This window comes from Oenanthe melanoleuca, chromosome 1, assembly GCF_029582105.1.
Source record: "Oenanthe melanoleuca isolate GR-GAL-2019-014 chromosome 1, OMel1.0, whole genome shotgun sequence".
In the NCBI taxonomy this organism is placed as follows: domain Eukaryota; kingdom Metazoa; phylum Chordata; class Aves; order Passeriformes; family Muscicapidae; genus Oenanthe; species Oenanthe melanoleuca.
In genome coordinates, this window is record NC_079333.1 from 49,938,571 (window position 1) to 49,950,355 (window position 11,785).

Consider the following 11,785-nt stretch of genomic DNA (forward strand, 5'->3'; position numbering starts at 1 on the left):
CTGCTGGCCAAATCTGAGACCTTCAGCTACAGCCCATTAGCATCTCTAGGACAACAGACTTAATGAAATATGAGGGAAAAAAACCAAACCCAAACCACAGAACACCAGAGAGAGAACTGAGAATATGTGGAAGAAACCACTCTGCAAGCACCAAGGTCAGCGGAGGAGTGAGATAAGGTGCTCCACGGTATGTTTGCTGGCAGGACTTGTGATCCCTGGGAGCTGGGACTTGTGATCCCTCCATGCTGGAGTAATTTGTGAAAGGAACCTTACAGGGGGGAAGACGTAGAGAACTCTGAAGCAAAGTTCAGTTCAGAAGAGAGGGGGTGAGGGGGAGGCTTTTTAGTTTGACTTCTCATTGCCATACTCTGGTTTGATAAATAATTTTCCCAAGCTGAGTTTGTTCTGCCCATAGCAGTAATTTGTGACTGAACTTTCCCTACCCTTATCTCAACCAATGAGCCATTCATTATGTTTTCACTCCCCTGCTCAGCTCAGGAGGGAATTAACAGAGCAGTTTCCCTGGGCAGCAGGCATCCAGCCAGGGTCAGCCCATCACATCCTGGCATTACCATGAAACTCTCGATGCCTGCTCAGAACACAGCTCCACAGCACCTCAAGCCAACCTAAGGTGCAGTATTACTGCCAGCTAGCTGTGCTTCCTTATGTCCTTCTTTGTTGGTGGTTTGTGAAGATAACCACTTTAGCCACCTAAAAGGGAATTTCTGGGGGTTTTGCCAAATCATTTTCCCAAACAGATCGTCTATCTGGTCACAAGTGTTGGTTCCTTTGCTTGACAGAGGATAAGACCATGTGGCAGAACACAGGATTATCCAGGCCTGGATTTAGACTGCTTCTCAGCGCTATAGCACACATATGTTCAAACTGGATTTAACCAAGTAAATCTGGGTACTAAACACAGTCCAGATCCAATAACATGAAGATTTGGATCTGCTTATTTCCTCAGAGGGGAAGTACATACAGTGAGAGGCCAGGAAATAAGTGCTGAAAAGACCAGTCTTTTATTTCACATCTGTATTCATGACTTTGGAACAGCAGACTTTAATACATTAATGCAAGCTGCAGATAACACAGCTACATAAACCAAAGCCATAACATCATACGTACATAAAAAACCAGCTGATTTTGAAAAGGGCAATAATAAATACAGGATGATATTAAGCTACACTAAACGCAAGGTTAAATACTAAGTGATGACGATTAATTAGTTCCAATTTCAGGTGTGATCTCTTAAAAACAGGGGGATGAAAAAGCCATGAGATCATCAATGGATTACAAAATGTGTACAACCCACAAATCCCATACAGCTATGAAAAAAGACACAGTAACATAAACGAAGGAGATACTGAGAAATATGAATGCCATTGGACAAGCTGATAGTGAACTTCTTGGTTTTTTAATTTTTTTTTTCAGTTCAGTATATATTCATAAAAGAACAGCACAAGGATGAAAAGCTGAATTTCATGCCTGGGCAACAAGCCAGTTCTTAGGAAAAAAAATAGTGACTCCAATGTATCAATTGCCTTTTTTACAGCATCTCATCTACCTTAACCCCAATGAGAACCCAGTGAAGATGAGCACAACAAAGTGCTTTGCCATTACCAGTTTGACAAGCAGTGTGACACCAAGCACTTCATCTGCAGTGAATGCTGTCCTTCCTGCAGACAGCAGAAACTGGGGAAAATAAAGGGGATCTGACAAAATATCTTTTATAAGGATAATACTGACTTATCAGAGTTGAAAATTTAGTCATCATCTGTATTAACAGACAAATGAGTATTAAAGACAGAAACTGCTTTGCAATTCCATGCCACCTTATTAAAGACAAATTGATTTGTCAGAAGTCACAGACAAACAAAACTGGAACCTGCTGTTTTTCTGCCACAAAAGTATACATTACTATACAATCCTTTGTCACAAGCAAGATGTGAACAGTTTTAAATATTAATGGGATAGCAATCAGTGTTTGAATCCACTTTTGCCTGCATAACTTCAACAAGCATCGTTCTCAAACCATTTTGGTTTGAGAGCAAAACAGGATCACAGAGTTATTATGGCTGGAAATTATATGGCTGTGGAGATCATCTACTTCAAGGCAGGGTCACCTAGGACAGATTACACAACAACGTGTGCAGGTGGGTTTTGAATGTCTCCAGAATGAAAGACTCCACGATCTCCCTGGGCAGCCTGTTCCAGTGTTCTGCCACTTCCAATGTTAAGAAGTTGTTCTTCATTCCGAGATGGAACTTCTCGTGCTTTACTTCCTGGCCATTGCTCCTCACCCTGTCGCTGGGCACCACTGGAAAGTCTGGCATCATTCTCCTGGCTGCCGTCTTTGGTGTATTTATATGCACTAATGAGATCCCCCCTCAGCCATTTCTCCAGACTGAACAGGCCCAGCTCTCCTCTCTCTCCCGTAAGATGCTCCAGACCCCTCATCATGTTTGTGGTCCTGCGCAGGACCCCCTTGCCTCTTGCATTCAGGAGTGCAGAACTGGACTCAGCACACCAGATGTGGCCTCCGCTTACCAGACTCCCTAGTCCTACATTTCCCTGTGTCACCGCAGCCCGCCGACGCCGCGGTCCGGCCCTGTTTGGTCCTGCCCGGTCCTGCCCGGCCACCCCCGGCCCCGCTCCCGCCCCGTCTCGCCGGCGCCTCCCTCCAGCGCCTACGGAAGCGCCGGGTCCCGCTGCCGGGGTCCTACCGCGGCGCGGAACAGCCAGAACCACTGCCTCAATGGAAATCTTCCCTGCCATTCTCTGCTGCGCCTCGCCCACCCCTCAGACGCTCTTTCTCCCAGCTGCAGTGAGGCACTGAGGAAAACCACGGCCGTTCCCTGCCTCACAGAGGGTCGGCAGGGCCTGTTATCTTCCCTTTGTGGTCAGGCGCGCCTAGGGCAGCTCAGGCCGGCGAAGGCCCCCGTGGTGCGGGCGGCGCTGACGTGTCGGCGGGAGCGGCGGCGGCCCCGGCAGCACCATGTGAGTGAGGGAAGGAGGGAGGGACCGCACGGGGGTCCCGCAGCCCCCGCGCTCCCTCACCTCCCCTGACCCCCTGCTCTCTCCACAGGTCGAAGGTCACCTTTAAAGTGACGCTCACCTCGGACCCTCGGTTGCCTTACAAAGTGTGAGTGCCGGCGCTGCGTGGGGCGGCGGGGAAGTGAAAACGGGGCACATCGCGAATGGCCTCTAATGGCCATCCCGGCGGGGCATTCCGGCAGCGGGAGCGGTGTTTGTCTCCCTCCATGTTGAATGACAGGCCGTGTCCGTGCTCAGCCCTGCTCTCGGGGCTGTCCCGCTTTGCCCCGCTGCCGTGCGCGTCTTCCAGAGCCACAGAATCATTCAAAAGAAAGAGTGGAAAAGAGCTCTGAAGTCATTGAGTCCAACCTTTGCCCGATCACTGCCTTGCCAACCACGGCATGGCATTACGGGCTGCCTCCCGACCTTTGTTAACACTTCCATGGGACTGTGATTCCCACCACCTCCAGTGTTTGACAACCCTTTCCGTGAAAAATGTATCCTGATGTTACACCTGAGCTATCCCTGCCACAGCTTCAGGCTTCTCTCCTTCTGGGGAGGGCATTGCTATGGAACTTAATCCCACACCTCCTGAGATGTGCCACATCTGCTGAAACTTAAAGGTGTTCCCGTTCTCTATTAAAAATGCTTCTCTTGAAGCATCTCACACCCACCAGAGACCTCTCCCCTTGAATAGTGCTTGCACAGCTTTGGCAAAAGTGCTTCCATTGGTAAAAGTGAAGTTTCAATCCGTAGTTTACCAGCAGATGAAGTTGCTTTTTGGTTTGTTTTGGCAGCCACGTATTCACTTGTGTTGTGATTTCAGGTTAAGCGTGCCTGAGAGCACACCTTTCACAGCTGTCCTCAAGTTTGCTGCAGAAGAAGTAAGTAGAGAGTGTTGATGTTGGTTTTTAACATTTTGCATGTTCTTGAAAGCCAAAGTTTTTTTCATGATCAAAGTGCAGTGGTTAATTCAGCTCAAGGAGCTGCTGTGTGCTACAGATGGTCACAAGCTTTACTGGCCTCAGTGGGGGCCTGGCAGAACTAGCAGAATCCTAAACTTAGTGATCCTTGCACAATTTATGCATCACAGATGGCATTGAGGTGCTTTCTGGTTTTTGTAATTAACTTTCATATCAGTGATGTAAATCAGTGATTTGTGCCAGTGAAGAGAATTAAAACGTATTGCTGTTGGATACTTAGTATTGAAATTTCTTATGTGGAATATTGGGAAAATTCTTCAGAATCATCCAGGAAACTCTTAAACTCTTCTCACATTCACTTGTAGTAATCTCTGACTTTGGAAGACACAGAGTTTTTAGTTGTGGAAGGTATTGAGATCAGCCATATGGGATAGATTCAAAAAACTGACTTAAGGGAAGGAGATCTGTATATTGTGTTCTTGGCTTCTGTGTGTTGATCTTTCACATGAACTCCTATGTCATTAGGTGTTTAAATTGCTCACATAATGCATTAGAAGAAATGTATCATGCTGTTTTAGATTAAGCATGCAAAGATGAAGAGACTGGGTGTAAACAGTAAAATTGAGTACTCAGAAGCATGATGGGTCTTTTCATCTAACTGGCAGAGAATCAGCTGAGGAGAGTCTGTTCTTGCAATTCTCCCTCTCTGTCTTTTTAGGAAAACCTGGAAAGTTTTTGGTTATTGAAAATTTATTTTGTTTGAGCATTGTAATTGTAATAAAACAGTTGGGAAGGATAATAGACTCCACTTCTGAGTCTCCTTATGTTGTTGCTGTTACACCACGATGTGACAAATTATTAGAGGAAACACAGCTTGTGGGGGGAGGTTGTGGATTGGTTTTGTTGTAGATTTATTCAAAGAGAACATTATACAGAATATTGCTTGCTGTTAAAGATATTTGATGATTTAATTGGGGGTTTTTACTATGTTTTCCCCAGTTATTTTTATTCTGTATTAATACAGCTGTGCCAGCACAACACATACATAGAGACCTAGACTGAAAAGTCTAACAAACAACTGTGAACTACCAGAAATGAGTGTGACTTCTGAGTAGTTGGAGATGTTGGAGGAGAGGTGCCACTTGCCGTTGAACCTGTTAACTTCACCCACTCATGGAACCACAATGTTAGTTAGTAATAGGGTCATCTCCAAAAGGGATTTAGAGAATCATTACTGACTTAAATATTCACATTTAGCAAGCCATTCTTTTAATTTATGTATTTTGAGTATCTGTGGGAGTTTTGCTGTTTGACCTCAGGCTATTCTGGATCAGCACTGAAGGTTTTTGCATCTCTTTGAAACCAGGCAGAATGAAGTGCTTTTAAAAAGAGCAAAAAAAAGGTTGTTAAACTTTTCCCCAGGAAAGAAGCCCCTGGTGAGCTGGCATTGAAAAGAATGACAGATAACTTTTGTGTTATTTGAATGTTTTTCATCCCTTGAACTGCATAGCTTAACGTTAACTTATGCAGCGTGTTGTGATCCAAGAACCAGTTTCACAGTACCTTAAATTATACATATATGGAAAAGATCAAAATTTGGGCAAAGTTGTTAGTTGTTTAGTTAGAAGTACATTATCCTCTCAGTGGTTAAAACTCTCAAGGCAGAGAAGTGTTTTAAATTCTGGCTATTTAGCCTTAGCAAGTTTCTACTGCGATATCTCTCGAAAACTTAAAATTTGCCAAAATCATAACCAGACTTACCCTGGTTAGGAAAAAACTCATTTATAGTGTGTGGTATCTGTTAGTTTTTCCCTTCATATTTAGAGCTACCTGGTACATGTCTCAGGTGTACATTTGCACAACTGTTAGAAAAAAAAAATCTCTGTTACATTTGTGTAATTACTACTAAAGTAATCATCCATTTCCGTTAAATAAAGTTAGTTATATCTATAAATCTGAAGGAACTTCACATCAGGAACTATTTTATAATTTTTTTGTATCTGAACCAGCTAAAATTATAATTTTAATATTACCATTATATTTTCTGCCTTAACTGTGTCTCTTATGCTGTTTTGTCCTACTTTTATTTCCTTTAGTTCAAAGTTCCTGCAGCAACAAGTGCCATTATAACAAATGGTAAGGTTATAGTTTATATATGTTTTTAATAGTTTTTGTTTTGAAGTTTCAGTGAAAGTTTATTGATAAAATCAATACTGTCTCATGTTTCAAAAACTACATTCTGTAAATTGAATTTAATAATATTGCAGCATTATTTAAATTTCTTATGCGTGGGGTGAAGATACTAAATCACTAATTCAGCTTTGTCCAAATACATAGCTTGGACTTCTCTGTGCTGAAGGTTTCTTGTCAGTTCCCATTTTTTTGGCTGTAGGAAATGGCTGCATGACCTGATGTAGTAGTTGTATCTTGCTGGTACATTTTTTGAGCTGCAAGTTTAATGTAATAAATTGTAATATGTCTGTTTCATCTTCTTTTTTCTCTTTTTTTTTCCTTGTTCCTAGATGGTATAGGAATAAATCCTGCACAGACAGCAGGTGAGTTATTGTGTATGAATCCTGGTATTTAAAACTTGTTATTTTTCTTTCAGTCTAATGTATAGCACATGACTTCTGAAATAGGAGGAGCATTACCCAGTAGTTGAAAACTACAATCATTGTAGTGTATGAAAGGTTAAATCCAAAGGACAGTGTTTGGGTTTTTTTTTGTTTGGTGTTTATTTAGTTCTGTGAAAAATTGGGGAGCTTCTGGTTCTTCAGAGCTTTGCATTTAATATGCATTCTAAAAGCAATACTGTATTACGTGCGCTTGCACTAATAATAGCAGCTATATTTCCTCCCCTCCTCTATCTAATTCAGTAGTACTTGCTGTTCTAGCAGCACTTCTCATCAGATACATTAAAAAAACTAAGAGTTTTAGAGCAGGAACTCCAGGGGCATTAGAGAGTGTGTTTTTAGAAGAGTTGGGTTGGAACTAGGTGATCATAAAGGTCTCTTTCAAATCAAGCCCTTTTTTGATTCTTGCTGATAGCTCTCTTGTTCTCACCAAGGGGTTCTGTGTCAGAAATCCCTATGAGAGAAGAGTTTATCTCTTGTCACAGGAAGGTCCTTCCCCATCACCTCCTGAAATACATGGAAACAGAGCATAGAGGTTGAATTGTGACTGCTGTCTGTAGGCAGATTGTGTGGACTTGTTTTTGAAAAGCTATACTTTTGAGCTACTTGGGAAATAATTACAGTAGTCTAATCTAACCATTTGAGAAGAGAGTGGAATATAGTATCTATGTGGAAAGTTATGAGCATTTCTTACCTACTAAGTACTAATAAAAATGGCTTTGCTGCATATGGAATCCAGTCATCCAGTGAAATCTGAGTAACTTTACTCCTGCTTGCAAACATGATGAATGGTTGATGGAGACTTGCTGCTGTGATGGTTTTTGCATTAAATCCATGCATTCATCTTTGTCTCATTCATGCCTTTTGACTGCCAGTCATTACTGAAAGTACCACAGGAAAAAAAAACAAACTAAGGTATTATCAGCACACTTAGCTCTGTAAACTAGGAAGTATAAAGCAAATCCTTGCAGAGCACAGAACAGTATCTGATGGTGAGAAGAGCAGTTGTTTGACCTTAGTTTGGGTAATTTCTTGGAGTTGTAAAAAAACCATTTAAGTAGAGACCTATTTCTATGGTCTGTGATTGCATCAACAACATCTGAAAATTAAGATCAAATAAGTGTTTGTCTGTTTGTTCCGCCAGGGACTTCTGTCCTGCCTTAGAACACCTGGATTATGATTTCACAGGTGTACTGTCTCAGGCAGACTTCTCAGCTAATGCTCTCCTTATCATGATCCCATGACCAAATGTATTAAAAAGAGATAGTAAATCTAATAATTTATTTCAGTTACTAGATCCTCACTCCTCTGTAAAGCCATATTTTCATGTGACCGCTGATGAATACTTAGGCAAAATGGTGGAATTGCTTAAAATATACTTTCTCTTCCTCAGCAGTATACTGTATTATGTAACTTAAATTAGTTGTAGCTTAATCCTTTAAAGTAAATGTATATAGAACAACTTGACTGCTAAATTCATACAGTTTATTGTACTTGCAGCTGTGCATATTGAATTCACATCTCCAGTTGATTTGCTTTACCTGTCCTAAGCTCTTGTAAATATTGAGGAATTATTCAGTGCTGTAAGCATCACATAATCAAGAAACAGGTAAATTAAAAGCATCTAGTGCAAAATGTTGTCGTCACTGTCTTATTCTGCGGTTGTAAAATTAGGCACGTGGATTATGTTTTTTTTAAACATAGGTGTTCTGGCAGTGCTGTGTGATGTTGCCCCTAACTGGGAGCAAAACCAGTGCACAACAAAAAGATCTCCAAAATCAACCCAAACAAAACCAGCAAAATACAATCTACACCAAACCTAGTGCTCAGACCAAAATCCCTCCTCGGTTTACAAGTAAACATGTATAATTTAGGTATAATGTTCTGTTCAGCCTCATTAATTAGTATCTCAAAACCTACTTTTTTCCCTTCTTTTTTTAATTATTTTTCTTATATCAGAGTTCCTGCAGATTGAACAGTTACTTTAGTCTTCAAAAACTTTCAAAATAAGATATACAGGAATAAAATTTCAGTAATCCTTGGGGATTTCAGAGGTTTTGTACTGTTGTACAATTTCCCTTCCTTTTTGAAAAAAAAGCACTCAAGTATGACTTTCATTTTCCTTATGTGATTTCATGGAGCAGGGGAAATGAAAGCTGAGAGCTAGGCTTAGCTCTTAATCCCTGTATTGATTCTATTTTAAATCCTTGATAGTTCAGGGAGTAGTATGCTATAACTTTAATAAAACTAGTGTGTTATTAATGATGAAAACAGACTGAGGTGAGGTGAGCTGCTGTCTCCATGAGATGCAGCTGAGGCCTGTTTTAAAATGTTCAGAATTTTATGATGGCCATTACAATAGGATGTTTCCAATCTAGAATAGTAAGGTTAGTAGGCAGTTCTCTGTTTTGCTGGTGAGACAGGTTTGCATTCAGTGGGTTTTATAGATCTCTTCAGTACCTGGTCTTGGTAGATCTCTAAGATCAGAATGTCTTCTGATAAAGTGTTCTTTTGAATTGATTTTCTTAGGGTCATTATGTTGAATATATGCAATGATTTTGATCCTGATCCACTTTCTGGAGTAGTGGAGTTGAAAAAAGGGTAGCTTTGTTCTAATATACAAACAACTTAAATGGATGTCAAGTACCTTAATCCTACTTGTGAGAGTGCTCTACATCCCTGGAATGGGAATCTTAATTACTCTATTTTAGAAGTTAATGCAAGGTTGAATAAGGAATCAAGTCTATTTTGTGCAGTAGTAATATGAAGTAAAAAAGTAAATATTCCACATATTAATTAAAGAAATATGTCACTTAGTGATATGGTTTGATTTTCAAATGTTACATTTAATAGAAAAAATAGGAACCTGAATACATTTTTAAAAATTCAACACATCTAACTATTAGAAACTTGTAATTTTGTCTTCTTGAAAAGACAATAAACAAGAAATCAAAGGGATTTTTATGCTAAAATGAGACTAACTTACGCTTTTGGAGGATGTTTTAGGACATTTGGAGAAACTTCCTACAAGAAAAGTACAGTTGAGGTTCTGAGGTTAGAAGTCGATAAGCACTGAACCAAGGAGAGAACTAAAAATGAATGAATGCATGAATGACCTCAAGATAACAAAATAATTGCAGAAAAGCAAAACTTTGTTTTCTGTTCTTGAAGTTACTATTGCTTGTAAGTGAAATGAGACATTTGAGTGTGGAACTGCAAAGTTTGAAAGGCTACACTTTGCAAAGTCTAGCATTTTTATTTAAAATACAGAGCTCTTTGGAAAAAGAGGGGCAAGATAAAATTCTATGGAGACATGAAAACATTATTTCTGGTATGTCAGAGGAATTATCATGAAGCTGTTAAACACTGACTTAGCACTGTTATCCTTTAAATGTGTTTATTGTGGGAACATTGTATTTTCTTGGTTATAATACGTCCTGTTTTCTTTCTTTGTTTAGGAAATGTGTTTCTAAAGCATGGTTCAGATCTCCGGCTCATTCCCAGAGATCGTGTTGGGAGCTCATAACATCTCCTGAAAGCTGGGGAATAGGTGACGTTGCTGTGCAGCAGAAGTCTATTTATTTTGGAACTCCAGAATGAAACTGATGAATTGGACTTTTTTAAAGCAAGCAAAAATGGCTTCCCAGGATTTTTTTTTTTTTTTTTTTGAAACAGAGATAATGGTTCATTTTCCTGTTAAAGTACACTAACTCAGGCACTGATTCTTCCCTGACTAGTAGAAGAACAGGCTCATTGCATGGTTTGTTGCTGTAAGAAAGACAGACTTCTCTGTAGGTGTTACTCACATCACAAGGGTAAACACAGCCACCATCAATAGATACTTAAAATACAGGATATTATTGAGCCTACTTCATGAAAGGGGAAACTGTGTTATGATGTTGCTACAAAGAAATTATTCCTGCTATGTGCTAAAAGTGGGGGTTTTTGGTTGTTTTTTTTTTTTTTTTTTTCCTAAAGTTATTTCCATGTTTAGGGGAACAGCTTTCATCTGGCTCAAGTATTGATCTCAAGTAGAAGGGAAATTTCAGGAGTTTATTACTCAAATAAGTAAACAGCCGCCAAATGTTCCAAAGTAATTCTAAGATTTAATTGCTGCAAGTATTGGAGATAAAGGAGAAAACAGAGTTTTCTCTGTTTTAAGACTTCATTTTGACATACTGTGAAGTTAAACTCAAATTTCAGAGAATTTGAAACCATGTCTCCTCACATGAAGTGCCATCAGCTGGGAAGGATTGCAGTGTAATTTGGGAATGTGTAGACTGGTCAAATATGTCATTCCTTTTTCAGTAAACTAATACTGATTCTCTCCAGAAGTCTTGGTTTTGTTGCTGCCTGTTACATAGAAAACAGCAGAGAATTCACTGAAATATTTTTGTTCAGATTAGAAATTGCCAGTTGTACACTATCAGTTGTGTATTTTAAGTAGAGAAATTGCTGCTTTTCTTGTCTTGGTTGTCTTTGCTGTGATTTAATGTATTTGGCAAAATCTTACCATATTGCATTTTTTTCTGTTCTACTGAGTTGAACAAAAATGGGTATTGTAGTGCTTGCTTAAATGAGTATTCTCAGAAATACAACTGTCCTGTGCAATCATCATGCTTTGGCAAGATGTTTAGATAATGTGTCAGATAATGCAGAAGTACAAAATGCCCTTCTGAGTGGGTGTAAGCTGAGGAAATAAAGAAAAATTCTTCAGAAATCAATATTTACCTATAAACTGCTTCCAAATTTAAGATAAACTGTAAAATTCTGTATTTTTCTTTAATAAGCAATTAAATGAAAAAGTGCAAACTTTGTTCCACTTCTATTCTTAGAGTTTGACAATAATTAAAAACTGCTTCCATTAATTATTCAACATGCTTTGGGATTCATTTTAAGCCAAAATACTATTATGCAGAATTCTACGGAATACTTCCCCAAAGGGCAGAGTGCATTGCTTTTGTTAATCTAATGCCACAATATAATTAGCATGAGCAAAATTAAATGTTTGTAATTTTTTAGCTGCAAATCTCTTGACTGAATGCTTGGAAAAGCACCTGGTATTAGAATATAACAAACAGGAATCTTTTATTTTTCCTGTCTGGGGGTACAGTGTTTTTGAAAAGGAAGCATGGTTAACTGCATTTTGAAATTAGGATGCTCTGATGTTTATATAATTGAAGGTTATGTAAA

At 39.4% G+C, this 11,785-nt stretch overlaps 1 protein-coding gene across 1 annotated transcript; it reads left to right on the forward strand.

The window, feature by feature from the left end:
• The first annotated feature begins 2,688 nt into the window (after positions 1-2,688).
• UFM1 (ubiquitin fold modifier 1) lies at positions 2,689-11,404 on the forward strand. The gene is made up of 6 exons (XM_056493550.1): positions 2,689-3,000; positions 3,089-3,145; positions 3,863-3,920; positions 6,056-6,095; positions 6,482-6,514; positions 10,051-11,404. Coding segments are annotated over exons 1-6 (258 nt in total). The 5' UTR covers positions 2,689-2,998; the 3' UTR covers positions 10,119-11,404.
• Positions 11,405-11,785: the final 381 nt, after the last annotated feature.

Bases quoted from the DNA above. Each gene is read 5' to 3' on its own strand.
- UFM1 (XM_056493550.1), top strand. The intron at 3,146-3,862 runs GTGAGTGCCGGC...TTGTGATTTCAG, and splicing joins CCTCGGTTGCCTTACAAAGT to GTTAAGCGTGCCTGAGAGCA. The intron at 6,096-6,481 runs GTAAGGTTATAG...CCTTGTTCCTAG, and splicing joins AAGTGCCATTATAACAAATG to ATGGTATAGGAATAAATCCT.